We start from the raw sequence: 19,733 nt of genomic DNA on the forward strand, positions 1-19,733 counted from the left end.
CAAATGGATTACAACTAATGAAATTAACTTCATCCTCACTAACAGAAGATATAGGGTGAACGATGTTACCACCCTGAACAAGGTAAATGTTGAAAGTGATTACATATAAATGTAAGAAAAGAAAGGGAAAAAAAGCAGTATGTACTGGAACTTAAGAACAAGTTTAAGCTTTCTGCAGACTGTTCAGGAGCAAGGTATCGACGAGGAATACAACTTTTTGAAGGTAAAAAGAAATTCAAAGAAGAAAAAATTAGTAAAAAAACATTTGTCATGATGAACCAAAGATGACAAATGAAGAGCAAGATAAACATTGACAAGGACAAAATTGAGTATACTGAGTTATGCAAAGCCATTAAAAAAGAGACAGAGAGGACATAAGATTTAACACAGGAAAAGTAGAACAGGTATTAAAAGAAAACAAAAGACTTAAATCATCAGTCATGAGCAGTAACACAGAAACCCTGTACAGTTCCTTATAATAAGGAACTGTACAGGGAAATAGAGTGGGCCAGTAAATCAGAGAGTCTTATAATGGGAGATTTTAATTTCCCAGATATTAACTGGAATTTGGGGGCTGGTTACTCACACACTAGCAGGGCTTTTGTGGATTTATTGGATGATTGTTTTCTACATCAGCATGTTCGGGAGGCAACTAGAGGGAGTAATACTCTTGATTTGATTATCAGCAGTGATTCTTCATGCATTAAGAATCTGCAGATAAATGAACCACTAGGTGGCAGTGATCACAGTGTGCTGAAGTGGGATTTAATGAAAGAGGTAACTACCATTAGGGGTAAAGGGAAGGGTTATTGCTTCCGCAAAGGCGACTACGATGGACTGAGACAGTATTTAAATTCCATACAGTGGGACCAACTGATGATGTTACCAACAGCAAATTCAAAATGGGAAGCATTCAAAGAACTTATCTTGGAAGCTACTAGGCTTTACATACCAACTAAGAAATATTGTTCAGGGTTTAGGCCAAAATGGATGTCAGATGAACTAATGAGGCATATGGCAGAAAAGAAAAATGCATGGGATACTTACAAACTAACACGTGACACAGAAGCCTATGATAGATACAAGTTGATATGCAACCAAGTTACAAAGGAGGTTAGGCAGGTGAAGGCAGATTACGAGAAATCCTTGGCAAGGGATGCAAAGAAAAACAGCAAAGAGTTCTTTACTTATGTAAATTCTAGAAGGAAGGGGATGACTCAGATTGGTCCACTTGATATTGATGGGTCAACTGTTGATGATCCTGCTCAGGTAGCTAACAAACTAAATGAATATTTTGCATCGACATTCACACATGAGGAATTATTCAGCAAGGGGAATGCCAGTGGTGTATTCAACTCTAGCAGTAAGCTACAGAATCTTGAAATAACTGAGAGTAAAGTGGAGGAGAAACTGTTGAAGATAAACACAAGAAAGGCACCCGGGGTGGATGGGATCTATCCAGTTATATTAAAGGAGGCAGCAAAGGAAGTAAGCAAACCCTTAGCCATAATTATGAGAGCTTCCTTGGACTCAGGGGAGGTACCCATAGACTGGAAATGTGCAAATGTGACCCCAATTCACAAAGGAGGATCAAAGGCTGACACAAGTAATTATAGACCTGTGAGCTTAACTTCTGTTCCAGGAAAATTAATGGAGGCACTGGTTAAAGAAGCACTGCAGGATCATTTAGACAAGACTTCAGTTATAGCTCAGACACAGCATGGTTTTGTTAATGGGAAGTCTTGCCTGACCAACTTGATTGGATACTATGATGCAGTCACGAAAGAACTGGATGCAGGGAATAACTTTGATATTATATACTTGGATCTTAGAAAGGCTTTTGATACTGTTGCACATGGAAGACTGCTACACAAATTGGAGCAGTGTGACATTGGAGGCAAATTGCTGCTATGGATAAAGGGGTGGTTGAGGGGGAGAAGACAGAGTGGTAATCAATGGACACTGCTCATCGTGGACTAATGTTATTAGTGGAGTCCCTCAGGGCTCAGTGTTGGGTCCATTATTGTTTTCTGTATTTATAAATGATATTGATGATGGTATATCAAGCTTAATGTCCAAGTCTGCAGATGATACAAAGGTTGGCAGGGTTGTCAAGGACACTACTGACACTATGCTGCTGCAACAGGATCTGGAAAGGTTGAGCAGATGGGCTGAGAGGTGGCAAATGAAGTTTAACATTGACAAATGTAAAGTACTACACATGGGAAACAGCAACCCCAGATCAACGTATCAACTCTGTGGTACTACACTGACAGTGGTAGAGAATGAAAGGGACTTGGGGGTGATTGTGCAGGCAGATATGAAGTTCTCTGAGCAGTGCAGACGGGCTGCAAGAGTAGCTCATGGAGTATTGTCAATGATATACAGGATTTTTTCCAGCAGGGATAAGGAGGTGATTATTCCATTGTATAAGGCAATGGTCAGGCCACACCTAGAGTACTGTATACAGGTCTGGAGGCCTCATTTCAAGAAGGATGTAGAGCTGCTGGAACGAGTACAGAGAAGGGCAACAAGATTAGTGAATGGAACAAAGGGGTGCTCTTACAAAGAAAGGCTTAAGTTCTGCAAATTACAGTGTCTGGAGACTAGGCACCAGCGAGGTGATCTGATAGAGGTGTATAAAGCCTTGAATGGTTTAAGCATGCTCAATGCTGATGGGATTCTTCCTCTAGCTCAGAAAAATAACCTGAGAGGGCATAAATTCAAATTGAGGAAAGACAGATGTAGGATAGACGTGCGGAAGTTTGCCTTTAGCCAGCGGGTGGTTGGTTGGTGGAACAGACTGCCATCCCTTGTGGTGGAGGTTGATAGCCTAAATAAGTTTAAGGCTCAGCTGGACAGGTATTTTGAACGAACAGAGGGGTTAAGTGGAAGTGGGTTTTTTTTTTTTTTTTGGCTGATGCTGCATAAGCTTGCTTTCTTGCATCAAATGCCTCTACTAATGCTAATGCTAACACAAATGATACTAAATCTGAAGAATATTGATGGTGCACTTAAAAATAGCAGAGAAAGTACAAGTCAAATAGCAGAAGACTACTATAAAGAACTATATAAGGAGCGAGGAAATAATGCAAGCAGTGGGAAAGATGGATCACGATTAGCAACACATACAACATACCCGATATCCTGCCTGATGAGGCAGAACAAGTATTGAAGAAAATGATGATTCAAAAAGCCCCAGGTGAAGATGAAAGAGACATGACACAGAAACTGGCAAGACTCTTCAAGGCATTAGGAAAGGCGTGATGCCTAATCAGTAGAATAATGCAATCAATTTTGCTACATTAGGAGATAAATCAGATATTGGAAATAAGCCAATTAGCTTGTCCCACATCTACAAATTTTTCACAAGGGTTGTTACTAATAGATTAGAAAGAATACTTGAGGAGAATCAACCGAAAGAGCAAGCTGGCTTTAGGACAGGATTCTCAACTGCGGATGACCTTCACATAATATCACGGCTAATGGAAAAAAGAAAAATACAAAATGCCATTATGCCTGGCATTTGTGGATTATGAAAAGGCATTTGACTCCATAAAGCATAAGGCACTGTTTCGGGCACTGGAAAGACAAGACCTAGACATACCATACATTAGGATTTTGAAAAACAATATGAGAATGCTACCTCCTTTATTAGACTAGACAAAGACAGTAGCAAATTTAAAATTGAGAAAGAGTTCGACAAGGAGATACAATATCTCTAAAGTTGTTTACTGCTGCCCTCAGAAGATTGGACTGGTCACAGAAAGGAGTCAATGTGAATGGAGAATACCTAAACAATTTATGATTTGCAGATGACATTGTGGTCATAAGCCACGATCCCAAAGAATTAGAAAAAAATCTTAATCAGTTATGCAGAGTTAGTAAGGATTTCGGACTAAAGATGAATATGGCTAAAACAAAAGTAATGATGAACAAGTATGCCACAGAAAGGGATATGATCATTGAAGGAGCAGTAATTGAAAGGGTGGATTCATATACTTATCTGGGATAAGTCATTAGCCGTAATAATGATAAATGGCTGGAAATCAAGAAAAGAATAAATTTCGGGTGGATAGCATTCAGGAAATATTGTCACATACTGAGGAGCAATATCACAATTTGTCTGAAAGTATCAAATGAACCAATCTACACTTCCCACCATGACTTATGGAAGTCAAACTTGGACACTCGTCAAAAAAAATGGACGAGAAGCTGAGAAGCTTTACTCAGTGAGAATGGAAAGAATTATATTAGGAATCAAACTGTGGAATAAAAAGAGAAATACATTGGAGGTAGCAAATGCAAGGAAAGACATCAAAACTAAAGAACTGAAATGGACTTGGGCAGGACACAACTTGATGACATGATGACAGATGGCCTAAGAAAATAACAGAATGGTACCCAAGAGGAACTAAAAGAAAACCAGGAAGACAACAACAGAGATGGATAGATGAAAATTCAAGAATTTGTGGGCAGTAAATGGATAGGACATTTACCACTGCACAAAACTGGAAAGTTGCTGGAGAGGCCTCCATCCTGCAATGGACTGAAAATGGCTGATGACTTGAATTTCAGGAAAGCTTTTGATACTGTTGCACATAAGAGACTGCTGTACAAATTGGAGCAGTGTGATATTAAGGGCTCATTGATGCTATGAATGTGCTATGAAGATAGAGTGGTAATCAATGGATTACCACTTCATGGACTAATGTTTTTAGTGGAGTCCTCCATGATTTGGGGGTTGGGCCCATTGTTTTCTATATTTATCAATGATATTGATGAAGGCATATCAAGCTTGCAGGTCCTTATATGCTTGAGGGGGGGGGGTGTGAACTTGGCACATGCGCTGTATGATTCACTAAGCGTGTGTGATGTCTGCACATGGGGGGTGGTCATAATATTGTGACTGGACTAGTAATAACCCCAGAGTACCATACTAATTGTGTGTCCAACACTCAGGGTAGTGGAAAATGAAAAAGACATGGGATAATTGCAGTCAGATATGAAGTTCTGAGCAATGCAACCAAGCTGACAGGACAGCTCATGCAATGATATACAGGAGGATAATGCACGCAGGTCTGGAGGCCTCACCTTAAGAAGAACGTGGAGCTGCTGGAACGAGTATAGAGAAGGGCAATGAGATTGGTGAGTGAAACAAATGGGTGCTCTTACCAAGAAAGGCTTCAGTTCTGCAGATTGCAGCATCTGGAGACTAGGCACCTGCAAGGTGATCTGACTGAGGTGTTTAAGGCCTTGAATGGATTGAGCAAGCTCAACACTGATGGAATTCTTTCTCTTGCTCAGACCACACACACACACATGGGAACACAAATTCAAATTGAGGAAAGATGGTTGTAAAATAGATGTGCAGAAGTTTTCCTTTAGCCAATGTGTGGTTGATCGTTGGAACAAACTTCCATCTGTTGTTCTGAAAGCTGACAGTTTAAATAAGTCCAAGGGAGAGCTGACCAAACTATTGGAGTGAGTTAATAGGTGAAATGGGGTGTAGAGTTTTCTTTTTTTTTTTTTTTTTGTTGGCTGATGTAAAAGCTTGTATAAAGCTTTTAAAAGCTTGATGTATAAAGCTTGCCTTCTTGCATCATTTGCCACTGCTAATGTTAACTGCCATTGCTGCAGCATATATTCACATCATTGGGGTAAAAGTATCTGCTTTTTAGCTTCTTGGTATGTAATCCTATTTTCAATTTTATATTTCTGAATTTGCTTCTCTTTTCCATATAGTACGTCTGGAAAAACAGGGTAGTTTCTTTTGCAGTTTGTTCAGCGAGGAGAATGTGTGTTGCATTCATTATTAGAATGTTCCTTTGAGGCTACAAGTGGCACAAACAGCTATTCCTCTGCATACTGTTTGGGAATAGCATACTTGGGACACATGAAGCATCTTATTATATTGAGGACCTGGCAGTTCAAATATCCTGCTTTCACTGATGTTGGTAAAATTGCATAGTTAAGGTATTATAGTGCAGGTTGGTGTCAGTTTTCCATCCTTTTTAATAAGGATTCTTCTGGCATGTATAACATTTTGGTTTTTTAATTCCTGTACAATATCATCTTCAGAACTGTTTAGGAGGTCCCATTCCACAATTGACCCCTTTTGATGTATGAGTGACTTTAACAGGAATCCTACCAAAAGCTGTGGTTTTGAGAAGTAGCTCTGAATATTGGTGGTTTGCCATTTCTACAAGTAGGTCACCTGACTGCAAACAGCAAACCATTCTTGGTGGACTGGCTATATGTTCTAAATGCCCTTGTATGACAAAGGGAGAAAGTTTAGTGATACGCTAATCTTTTAGAGAAAGAGTGGAGAGATAGTTTGAGTCTCATCTTTCTTTTGCCTCTTGGCAGCCAATGGATTAGGATCATCTTGCTGCCGATGATGTTCAGTTTGATCCATAGATCCAGGTGAAATCTGGTTTGTCAAATTCATTGTTGCACCTTTTTTCCCAGAAAAGGAGCGCTTTTCTTTTCAGGTTTCTGGCCCATCACAGGAATCATGCCACCTAGTGACCAATGGAGAAGTAGTTTATTAGTGAAAAAAAAAAAAATAAATATACAGTAGAACTGTCAGTTAGCCGAAATAATTTGAAAGGCTGCTGATCTTTCTTTTTTCAATTTTTTTTTTTTTATTGATGGTAGTACAGTAAGCTCCAGTTACAGTCACATTTGCAAATCGAATTTCGATTCTAATAAGCAAAATATCGAATTTACTATCCATTTATAACAGATTCTACAAACAAAAAGCCCAATAAACCGAAAACTGCAAATTGTTTTTGTTTTATGGTTGTGGCCTGTGACCTCCAGAAATGTGCTTTAGAAAAATATCAGAGCCTATTGGGAGATAACTATCAGAGAAAACTATGCGATTTATTATTTTCCTCAATTTTTAACAATAAAATAAGAATGAAAAGGAAAACACATAGTTTTAACATTGCAACGAAAAATGAAAATTAATAGAATTAGAAAAGGTGAAAATTTAGGAAATCTCTCCAAAGAGTCATGGGGACTTCAACAATTTATGACACAAAAAATTCCAATGCTATAACAGAATATGGATAGTGAAGGAGGATCTAGCAGGAAAAAGACTATATCAAAACCTGAAAATGCTTTAGAGAGTGCACTTTATTTGTGGTTTCTTCAGAAGTGAAGTTTAGGTGAACCAATGTCTGGCCCAATACTGGGTGAAAAAGTAATGGATTTTAATCGAAAATTAATAATTAATGAAGGTTTTAAGGCAAGCACAGGTTGGCTGAAAAACTTTAAACTGAGACAAGGGTATACAGGAACTAGATATTCAAGGAGAGAAACTTTCTGAAGACGAATTGGCAGCGGTGTCCTTTGAGAAGGAAGTTTGCTTCAGTTATATAACAAATTAAGAGAAAGAAAACGTTTATAATGTTGACAAGACTGGCTTATTATAGAATATCATTACTGAGAAAAACCCTAGCCACTAAAAGAAATGCCTGCACCTAGTTTTAAGTTGAGAAACGAGAGAGTTAAAATTGCTGCGTGTGCAAATGCCACTGGGACACAGATTGACCGTGCTCATTAATGGTAAGTCGAAAAAACCGAGCATTTAAAAATCTAAATTTCCTGTTTTGTATTAAAATCATAAAAAATCATAAAAAGAATTTTTTTTTTCAGCCTGATCTGTACTTGTTAACAGGAGAAACTGCTTCTACAGGGATGGGATACACTTAAATAGAAAGGATGCAAGAATATTTGCTGATGCTATCGATGCAGTGTTAGGTGGATCAGAAAACTGCTAGCTTGGGGGAGATACAAGGACTAATAGATTAATAGTAGCCACTGGCAGAGGTGAAAGTGATTCTTGCACTGCTTCAACTGGAATGAGCAGCAGAAGCCTGGAAAATAAGATGCAGAGACTGCTGGGAATCACTGCGGTACAAGTAAACACATGGGTTGTGTTAGAGTAGCTAAGAATAGGAACAGGTGCAGGTATACTTGCATATACACCAATGCTAGGAGTTTGGTAAATAAATTTGATGAAATTTGAATTTGAGGTATTGCTCAGAACATCAAAGCGGATATTGTTTGGATATTAGAGATGTGGTGTCACACAGATATAAGGAATGCAGAACTGCAATTTGGGGAGTACAATGTGTACAGGAAGGATAAACAAGATAGGAAGGAAGGAAGGAGGGGTTATACTATTGGTTAAGAAACACAAAATCCAAGGAAATGAAACCAGCCAATCGACATCGCTGGACAGTGCAGTGTCGAGTCAGTTTGGGGTGACATTAGCATTGGGAGATCAAAATTGAGTAGGAGTGTGTTATAGACCTAATGACTCTGATGAGTATAATCAGAAACTGTACAGGGAAATAGAGTGGGCCAGTACATCAGAGTCTTATAATGGGGGGAATTTCAATTTTCCAGATACTGAGTGGAATTTGTGGGTTGGTACAATTCACACACACGAGCAACGCTTTGTGGATTTATTGGATGATTGTTTTCTACATCAGCATGTTCGGGAGGTAACTAGAGGAAATAATACTCGATCTGATTATCAGTTTTATCAGTGATTCTTCATGCATTTCAAGGAACCACTTCATTCTTCAAGGAACCACTAGGTGGCAGTGATCAGTGTGCTGAAGTGGGATTTACTCAAAGAGGTAACTACCATCAGGGGTAAAGGGAAGGGATTCTGCTTTTGTAAAGGTGACTACTGTGGTCTGAGACGGTATTTAAATTCTGTACGGTGGGACCAACTGATGATGTTACCAACAGCAAATTCAAAATGGGAAGCATTCAAAGAATTTATCTTGGAAGCTACTAGGCTCTACATACCAATTAAAAAATATTGTTCCAGGTTTAGGCCTAAATGGATGTCAGATGAACTAATGAGACATGTGGCAGAGAAGAAAAATGCATGGAATACATAAATTAATGGGTGACATGGAAGCCTATAATAGATATAAGCTGGTCTGTAACCAAGTCAAAGGCAGATGAGACCTTGGCAAAGGATGCAAAGAAAAACAACAAAGAGTTCTTTACCTATGTAAACTCTAGAAGGAAAGGGATAAATCAGATTGGTCCACTGGATATTGATGGTTCAACTGTTGATGATCCTGCTCAGGGGGCTAACAAACTAAATGAGTATTTTGCATCTACATTCACCCATGAGGAGTTATTCAGGGAGGGGAATGCCAGAGGTGAGTTAAACTCTGGCAGTGAGCTGGATGATTGTGAAATAACTGAGAGGAAAGTGGAGGAGAAATTGTTGAAGATAAACATAAAAAAGGCACCCGGGGCGGATGGGATCTATCCAGTTATATTAAATGAGGCAGCAAAGGAAGTAAGCAAACCCTTAGCCATAATTATGAGAGCTTCTTTGGACTCAGGGAAGGTACCCATGGACTGGAGATGTGAAATGTAACCCCAATTCACAAAGGAGGATCAAAGGGCAACACAAGTAATTATAGACCTGTTACTTTAACTTCTGTTCCGAGGAAATTAATGGAGACACTGGTTAAAGAAGCACTGCAGGATCATCTAGACAAGACTTCAGTTATAGCTCGGACACAGCATGGTTCTGTTAAGTGAAAGTGTTGCCTGACCAATATGATTGAATACTATGATGTGGTCACAAAGGAACTGGATGCAGGGAATAACTTTGATATCATATATTTGGATCTTAGAAAGGCTTTTGATACTGTTACACATGGAAGACTGCTACACAAATTGGTGCAGTGTGGTATTGGAGGCAAATTGCTGCTATGGATAAAGGGATGGTTGAGTGGGAGAAGACAGAGTGGTAATCAATGGACACTGCTCTTCGTGGACTAATGTTATTAGTGGTGTCACTCAGGGTTCAGCATTGGGTCCATTGTTGTTTTCTGTATTTATAAATGATATTGATCATGGTATATCAAGCTTAATGTCCAAGTTTGCAGACGATACAGAAGTTGGCAGGCTTGTTAAGGACACTAATGACAGTACGCTGCTGCAACAGGATCTAGAAAAGTTTAGCAGATGGGCTGAGAGGTGGCAAATGAAGTTTAACATTGACAAATGTAAAGTACTACATATGGGAAGCAGCAACCTCAGAGTGACGTATCAACTCTGTGGTACTACACTGACAGTGGTAGAGAACAAAAAGGACCTGGGGGTAATTGTGCAGGCAGATAAAGTTTTCTGAGCAGTGCAGACAGTCTGCAAGAGTAGCTCATGGTGTCTTGTCAATGATATACAGGAATTTTTCTAGCAGGGATAAAGAGGTGATTATCCCCTTATATAGAAGGCAATGGTCAGGCCACACCTTGAGTACTGTATATGGAGGCCTCATTACACAAGATTCCATTCACAAGATTAGTGAATGGAACAAAGGATTGCTCTTATGAAGAAAGGCTTAAATTTTACAAATTACAGTTTCTGGAGACTAGGCACCTGTGAGGTGATCTGATTGAAGTGTATAAAGACTTGAGCATGTTCAATGCTGATGGAATTCTTCCTCTTGCTCAGAATAATCATTTGAGAGGGCATAAATTCAAATTGAGGAAAGACAGATGAAGAATAGATGTGTGGGTGGTTGGTTTCCATCCTTTGTTGTGGAAGTTGATAGCCTAAAGAAATTTAAGGCTGAGCTGGACAGGTACTTGGAACAAACAGAAGGGTGAAATGGGAGTTTTTATTTTTATTTTTTTTTTGGCTGATGCTGCATAAGCTTGCTTTCTTGCATCATAATGCCTCTACTAATGCTAATGCTAAAAGATCCACTTACAATAAACTGAGAACTGATATTGCAAAGACCCTTGGCACCACCTTTGTTCAAATTTATTCTATCTCTACAAAATCAATTCTCTCTACCCAATAGGTAAAAGGAATCTATTTTGTAGATTCCTATACTATGCTAATAAAAAATTTTCTCCTAAAAACCCTTGCAGATTCCCTTGAGTTAATCTGCAAGGCTTTCACAGCATAATTCCTCCTATCTACCCTGACAGAATTGCAGACACATTCTGACCTAACTCACAACATTATTTCTGCAGTCTTATATTTGTTTAACAAATCATCAGTTCATGTGCATTTAATATCATTTATCCCCACATAAATAACAATGTTCTCATTACCTCTCTTAAAATCTGACAACTGCTAGTGACATCAACAATTTGCTCCACATACTCTGGTTCTAGCCTTATTACAAAAAATAATACCCATTTCCATGACAATGGAATCTCCCAGTAAAGCTATATTCTCTTGAACCAAGAGCAGCATGCACTTAATTATTGTTCTGGGGATGCATCACTTGGCAGGTTATTGTCAGGACAGATACTTAAGTTACTGAAAAACTACTAGATAGCAGAGTCCCTGAAGGGTTCCCAGTTTTGTCTCTAAGGCAAGCACTCAGTTCTTCGGTGACTGATTCACAATATACCAAGTTTTAATTTGAGATCTGTACACTCCTTACATCAAGAACAAAGAAAAGATTCTTCAGTTGACCTAGGATTATCTACTTGATTGACCTTGGAATAGACACTGCTGGCTATATAAGCAATTAACTATAAACCTGAGGAAACCTCCACTTCCACCTGTATCATGATTCTTATTCAGATAAGAATAAAATATTGATTCTAGCTCAATGTCCGCAACTGCCTAGTTACTGTATCTTACTAATTTAATATTAAGAATAGGAAGAGTATTTTTGAGTAACTTCACCTATGAATGAAGTACTTAAATAGAAGCTCTTTAGACTCTAAAAGAGTTTAGGGCATAAGCCTCAAGCTATGGGAGAGTCTAGACTATGTATAAATATAGTGCAAACGCATCAGAAATACACTATATTTATACATAGTAGTAGTGGCATGTGATGCAAGAAAGCAAGTGTATGAGCTTATGCAGCATCAGCCAAAAAAAAAAAAAAAAAAAAAAAACACACCATTCCCTCCAAATGCCTGTCCAGTTCCTCCTCAAATTTATTCAACCTATCAACTTCTACAACAACGGATGGAAGTTTGTTCCAGCAATTAACCACCTGCTGGCTAAAGGCAAATTTCCGCACATCTATTCTACATCTGTCCTTTCTTAATTTGAATTTATGCCCCCTTAGGGGGCATAAATTCAAATTAATTTAGACCTTAGTCTAGACTAATTTAATATAGACCTTAGTCTACTCTTCCATAGCTTGAGGCTTATGCCCTAAATGCTTTAGAGTATAAATACATGATACACCATCTTGCGGTGTATCATGTTGTGGAGGTTATACTTCATAACTGTTTTGCCATCACTGCATCACTCAGGTACCTACCCACCAGCGAAGAAGGGCCAAATAGACCTGAAACAGTGCCGTCTGGGTGGTGGTATCCATCTGAGAATAAGTAACATTAGTCTTCTCCTTAGGTGAAGCGTTACTTATTTGAAGTAGTGCAATATCATGGCAACTTGTTGTGAAGGTATTCACAATATGAGATATAACTTAAAATGATGCCGTTTTACTAATATTCAGATATAGCTATGTATTTCTGATGCGTTTGCACTATATTTATACATAGTATAGAAGCTCTTTCTATTTATAATATTAAGTCATTAAGCTGCCAAAATATGACAGAATTAAATCAATTTAAATCAAAAATTATTACAATTAAACAGTTACAAAATGTTATCTACTACAGAGTTTAAAATTTTAAGCTTACAAGACACTGAAAAGAATGTAACTTAGCAGAACGTTTCACAAAAAGTAAGAATTATATTTACAAAATAATTACAGAAAATAACTTCACAAAATTACTGAATTTAAATTTATATTTACCTAATAAATTTTCAAATTTACTGGGAAAAAAAAAATTTACAGAAAGAAAAGAAAATAAGATATGTAAACAAAAATTTGTATACTGAACTCTCAAACCCTACCCCTTTGGGTCTATCTTCAAGGTAGCATGTTGCTGAAATTAACGAACTGTTACAGACTTTTTTTCCTGATACAAAAGTTTTCTTCCTTGCATCATTTAACCTGAATAACACTGTGTACTTTTGGTATTTGCTGACTTCCAGGAAAGCACATGATTGTATCCATAGAGAGTTAGCAGAAAATAGAGAATCATCTGGGACATTATCTCAGCCTCCTTTCAGGCTCACGCTGGTGTAAGACAAGGAGATATCTTCTCCCCCTTGCTTTTCAACATTTCACTTATTAGATCTTTGGATGAAGGTTCAGAGAGGGTGAACACATTATTGACGATTGCAAATTAATACACATATAAAGACCAATTTAAGAGGTGTGGGCTACAAAATTTGACGAATAGACAGTTAAAGGAAATCTAACTGAGGTTTATAAGGTGCTGAATGAGGAAGATCTGTTCTTCCTTGTAGATGAAATGAGAACCAGGAAGCAGAATATAAAACAGAAGGCTGGATTTCATGAAGTTCATTTATGGGCAGTAGGTTGTCTAACACTGGAATAAGTTGCCTCCAAACATTGCAGAGGCAATGAGCTGAATAAATTCAAAACAGAATTATATGGTTAATTGGAATGGGATAGTGTAAATATTTTGTTTTATTCTATTTATTTATTATTTTTTTGGCTGATGCAGAAAAAGTCAGCTTCCTTGCATCATTTGGACTTACTAATACTAACATCTGGAAGGATTAACTAGCTTTAAACACTTAAGCATTTTAACTTTTTTCATTTTCACTCTACATTTCAAATAGAGCAATGTTATAAAAGACTCATTTAGAACTTAAGTCTTTAAATGCCACAGTGGTTTCTGTCTTGTCTGTAATTTTCACTCTGTAGTCTATAAATAAATTTCAGATGTTGGCCATACATCAAGTTTTTAATCCTTAAGTGCTTAAATCTACTCTGTAACTGCACGTTCTCTTTTATTAGATGGAAACCGTTACTTTTTATGTATGTATGTTTCTTAAAAGTGATGTTAACTTTAAATAAAACTTTCATCCTCATTAACTAACGTATGTTTATTTATGCTGGAAAGTTGCGATTCAAACTTTATTCTTTTGAATCTCATTTGGAAATTAAGACAATTAATTTCAGGAATATTTTCTAGACTGACATTTATGCTATTAACATAAATGTATAAACATGATCTGTATCAGGAGAGGACAGTTGTTTATGATAATAGTATTTTTCCAGCAATATCCTATAAAGCTAACTCCACTAAATGACTTTTATATCTGTAAGATACCTCACATATCTACTAAAATTAATTTCGAAATTTAAAATTTTCTATCTGTATGAATTTTAGGCATATATGTACCCTTACCTTTTTATTACCTACTAAAATTATAGGGACATTGGGACAGAAATGCCTAACTTCAGGGGTCCACTTTTCAGGAATATTTTCTAGACTATCTGGGCTATCAATACTGAAACACATTAGTATGACATCTGTATCAGGATAAGATAGTGGTCGAAGGCGATCATAGTCTTCTTGTCCAGCAGTATCCCATAAAGCTAACTCCACCTATTTAATGCAAAATATTTTATCGGCATATTTAGAAACTATTACAAAAGAAAGAATTTCCAAAGTTGCAAAAGATTTAAGTATCAATTTTAAGTAATGCCAATGATGATAACAAATTTAACCAATCTTCTGCTTCCGATTTCAATCAGAAATATTTTTTAACAATATCTTCTATTTATTGATCACACAAAAAATAACTCTACACCTTTGATTTCCCTACATTATAAACAATATACAAAAATTGCATAACTAGTTTTAAGTTCTGCAGTACCTAAGAATTAAAATAAGCTAAAAAAAACTGATTAAAAGAATGCAGTTTCATATAATTTTAAATGTTTATGAAAATGTATATACAGGGTGTCTCAAAAATATTGGTATAAACGTTTAGGGGAGGTAGGTAACATCTAAAGGAATGTGAATCGCATAGGAACCCATAACTGGAAACATCACGGAAAAGTAGTAGCAGAGGCACAAGAAGCAGAAATGACACAAGACAGTAATTAGTGACAAACATTTATTTGACAAAATATTAACAATGGAGTCCGAGATGGATGCATTTCATGATGTTACAACAGATGCTCGCAGGTTCCACCATGAGAAGCGAGGCATGCGTGACACCGACGCTGCATGGATTGGCTGACACACCTGGAGTTTCTTTGACAGTAGCAGCAGCGCAGACGAGTCTCGACACGAGATCCATTTCTGTCTCCACAGGCGATTCAATACACGATAGATTTGAGGGGCCCCCACAGAAAGAAATCAAGGTTCGATAAATGAGGTGAGCGTGGGGGCCAGGCAACGGGTCCACCATGGCCAATCCATCGAAGCCCAAAACGCCTGCTCAAATGGTCACGAACACACCTTTCCTAATGGGCAGGCACCCCGTCATGTTGAAACCAAATGTTGTCTCTCACATTTGCTGGAACATCGTCAAGTAACCCTGGTAGAACTTGTTCAAGAAAGAACCGATATTTAGTGGAGTTCATGCGGGATGGTAACAGGTATGGGCCGACTAAGCAGTCAACTACCATACCTGCCCACACATTTACTGCGAAGCGATATTGTGCCGCATGGGGATGCACATCGTGTGGGTGGTCGTGAGCCCACACACGAGCATTGTGCTGATTGAATAAGTCTTCCCGAGTAAAATAAGCCTCATCTGTGACCAGAACATAGGCTGGAAAATTCAAGTCTTGAACACTTTCTTAGAGAAACCACTGTGCAAAAGCCACATGTGCAGGATGATCTTGGGGGAGCAGTAACTGAACCCTTTGGAGATGAAAGGGGTGTAAGTAATTGTTGTGCCAGACATGCTGTACACTACACAGCACACGTGCTGGTAGTAGGATTATTCTGGACAGCATTCAGCACACTTTCTTCTATGGCGGGAGTTCGCGTCGAACGTGGTCTGCCCACACTACTCCTGTTACCTCTAAATACTGGTTTTCCATTGTTGTAATAAGTTATATTTGTAATAATTTGTTTCCAGCCTGCTCCTGCCATTTTCGTTGCCACTTTTTTTTCACTGCTATTTCAAATTGAAATTTTATAGTCTAGGTATGGTGTTTTTATGGTATTGTTGGCCGGGCTTTCTGCTTGTTTTGTTGCTTGGTCTGCCTATTCATTACATTTTTTTCCTACAAGTCTGGGAACCCAGCAGAAACTTATGTTTTGTATTTTCCTTTTAGAAAGAAACAAGTAGTTACCTATTATTCAGTCAGTAGGATTTCTTCTTTACCAAATCTCCTTATACAAATACATTATGAAATGATACGCTGAAACAAAATTACATAATTTAAAGTCATGATGTGTTCCTCACTATTGACACATGGACAGTCCAACACCCCAGGATCCCAGAAATATTAAACCCCCCATACAACCTCTAATAAAATACTATTAAAATGAGATAAAAGTATGATAAAACAATGAAATTAAAAAATTCCTCAGTGTAATACATTAGCATTAGTAGAGGCATTTGATGCAAGAAAGCAAGCTTATGCAGCATCAGCCAAAAAAAAAAAAAAACAAAACCACTTCCACTTCTCGCCTCTGTTCGTTCAAAATACCTGTCCAGCTGAGCCTTAAACTTATTTAGGCTATCAACTTCCACGACAAGGGATGGAAGTCTGTTCCACCAACCAACCACCCGCTGGCTAAAGGCAAATTTCCACATGTCTATCCTACATCTGTCTTTCCTCAATTTGAATTTATGCCCTCTCATGTGATTATTCTGAGCAAGAGGAAGAATCCCATCAGCAATGAGCATGCTCAAACCATTCAAGGCTTTATACACCTCTATCAGATCACCTCGCTGGTGCCTAGTCTCCAGACACTAATTTGCAAAACTTAAGCCTTTCTTCGTAAGAGCACCCCTTTGTTCCATTTACTAATCTTGTTGCCCTTCTTTGTATTCGTTCCAGCAGCTCTACATCCTTCTTGAAATGAGGCCTCCAGACCTGTATACAGTACTCTAGGTGTGGCCTGACCATTGCCTTATACAAGGGAATAATCACCTCCTTATCCCTGCTAAAAAAATTCCTATATATCATTGACAATACACCATGAGCTACTCTTGCAGCCCGTCTGCACTGCCCAGAGAACTTCATATTTGCCTGCACAACCACCCCCAGGTCCCTTTCATCCTCTACCACTGTCAGTGTAGTACCACAGAGTTGATACGTTGCTCTGCGGTTGCTGTTTCCCATGTGTAGTACTTTACATTTGTCAATGTTAAACTTCATTTGCCACCTCTCAGCCCATCTGCTCAACCTTTCCAGATCCTGTTGCAGCAGCATAGTGTCGGTAGTGTCCTTGACGACCCTGCCTACCTTTGTATAGTCTACAAACTTCGACATTAAGCTTGATATACCATCATCAATATCATTTATAAATACAGAAAACAATAATGGACCCAACACTGAGCCCTGAGGGACTCCACTAATAACATTAGTCCACAACGAGCAGTGTCCATTGATTACCACTCTGCCTTCTCCCCCTCAGCCACCCCTTTTGCCACAGAAGGATAAAGGGGTGGCTGAGGGGGAGAAGCCACACTACTCCAATTTGTGCAGCAGTCTTCCATGTGCAACAGTATCAAAAGCCTTTCTAAGATCCAAGTATATAATATCAAAGTTATTCCCTGCATCCAGTTCTTTTGTGACTGCATCATAGTATCCAATCAAATAGGTCAGGCAAGACTTCCTCTTAACAAAACCATGCTGTGTCCGAGCTATAACTGAAGTCTTGTCTAAATGATCCTGCAGTGCTTCTCTAACTAGTGCCTCCATTAATTTTCCTGGAACAGAAGTTAAACTCACAGGTCTATAATTACTTGTGTCAGCCTTTGATCCTCCTTTGTGAATTGGGGTGACATTTGCACATCTCCAGTCTGTGGGTACCTCCCCTGAGTCCAAGGAAGCTCTCATAATTATGGCTAAGGGTCTGCTTACTTTCTCTGCTGCCTCCTTTCATATAACTGGATAAATCCCATCCACCCCGGGTGCCTTTCTTGTATTTATCTTCAACAATTTCTCCTCCACTTTATTCTCTGTTATTACAAGATTCTCTAGCTTACTGCTAGAGTTGAATACACCTCTGGCTTTCCCCTCACTAAATAACTCCTCATGTGTGAATGTTAATTTGTTAGCTACCTGAGCAGGATCATCAACAGTTGACCCATCGATATCAAGTGGACCAATCTGATTCATCCCCTTCCTTCTAGAGTTTACATAAGTAAAGAACTCTTTGCTGTTTTTCTTTGCATCCCTTGCCAAAGATTTCTCGTAATTTGCCTTTGCCTGCCTAACCTCCTTGGTAACTTGGTTACAGATCTCTGCTGCCTCCTTTCATATAACTGGATTTCATATAACCTACTTTCTCTGCTGCCTCCTTTCATATAACTGGATAAATCCCATCCACCCCGGGTGCCTTTCTTGTATTTATCTTCAACAATTTCTCCTCCACTTTACTCTCAGTTATTACAAGATTCTCTAGCTTACTGCTAGAGTTGAATACACCTCTGGCTTTCCCCTCACTAAATAACTCCTCATGTGTGAATGTTAATTTGTTAGCTACCTGAGCAGGATCATCAACAGTTGACCCATCGATATCAAGTGGACCAATCTGATTCATCCCCTTCCTTCTAGAGTTTACATAAGTAAAGAACTCTTTGCTGTTTTTCTTTGTATCCCTTGCCAAAGATTTCTCGTAATTTGCCTTTGCCTGCCTAACCTCCTTGGTAACTTGGTTACAGATCAACTTGTATCTATCATACGCTTCTGTGTCATGTGTTAATTTGTATATATCTCATGCATGTTTCTTCTCTGCCATATGCCTCATTAATTCATCTGACATCCATTTAGGCCTAAACCTTGAACAATATTTCTTAGTTGGTATGTAAAGCCTAGTAGCTTCCAAGGTAAGTTCTTTGAATTCTTCCCATTTTGCATTTGCTGTTGGTAACATCATCATTTGGTCCCACTGTATAGAATTTAAATACTGTCTCAGTCCATCGTAGTCGCCTTTACGAAACCTTCCCTTTACCCCTAATGGTAGTTACCTCTTTGAGTAAATCCCACTTCAGCACACTGTGATCACTGCCACCTAGTGGTTCATTTATCTGCAGATTCTTAATGCATGAAGAATCACTGCTGATAATCAAATCAAGAGTATTCCTCCCTCTAGTTGCCTCCCGAACATGCTGATGTAGAAAACAATCATCCAATAAATCCACAAAAGCCTTGCTAGTGTGTGAGTGACCAGCCCCCAAATTCCAGTCAATATCTGGGAAATTAAAATCTACCATTATAAGCCTCTCTGATTTATTGGCCCACTATTTCCCTGTAGTTTCTTATTATACTCATTAGAGTCATTAGGCCTATAGCACACTCCTACTCTCAATTTTGATCTCTCAATGCTTATGTTACACCAAACTGACTCGACACTGCACTGTCCAGCGATGTCCACTGGCTTCACTTCCTTGGATTTTATGTATTTCTTAACTAATAGCATAACCCCTCCTCCCTTCCTATCCAGTCTATCCTTTCTATACACGTTGTACTCCCCAAATTCCAGTTCTGCATTCTTTATATCTGTGTGACACCACGTCTCTGATATCCCAACAATATCTGCCTTTGATGTTTTGAGCAATATCTCAAATTCATCCAATTTATTTACTAAACTCCTAGCATTGGTGTACACGCAACTATACATGCACCTATTTCTATTCTTAGCTACCCTAACACAACCCATGTGTTTACTTGTACTGCAATG

The 19,733-nt window shown here is 38.4% G+C and overlaps 1 protein-coding gene across 1 annotated transcript in view; it reads right to left on the bottom strand.

The window, feature by feature from the left end:
* The window catches only part of LOC150076576 (ras-like GTP-binding protein RHO), a 103,520-nt gene that overhangs the window by 28,024 nt on the left and 55,763 nt on the right, over nt 1-19,733 (bottom strand). Inside the window, exon 3 of the mRNA XM_090387989.1 lies at nt 14,262-14,462. Coding sequence (XP_090244115.1) covers nt 14,262-14,462 — 201 coding nt within the window. The remainder of the gene's footprint in view (nt 1-14,261; nt 14,463-19,733) is intronic.

The sequence above is a fragment of the Mastigoproctus giganteus genome, chromosome 13 (genome assembly GCF_048544385.1).
Source record: "Mastigoproctus giganteus isolate SK-2022 chromosome 13, ASM4854438v1, whole genome shotgun sequence".
In the NCBI taxonomy this organism is placed as follows: domain Eukaryota; kingdom Metazoa; phylum Arthropoda; class Arachnida; order Uropygi; family Thelyphonidae; genus Mastigoproctus; species Mastigoproctus giganteus.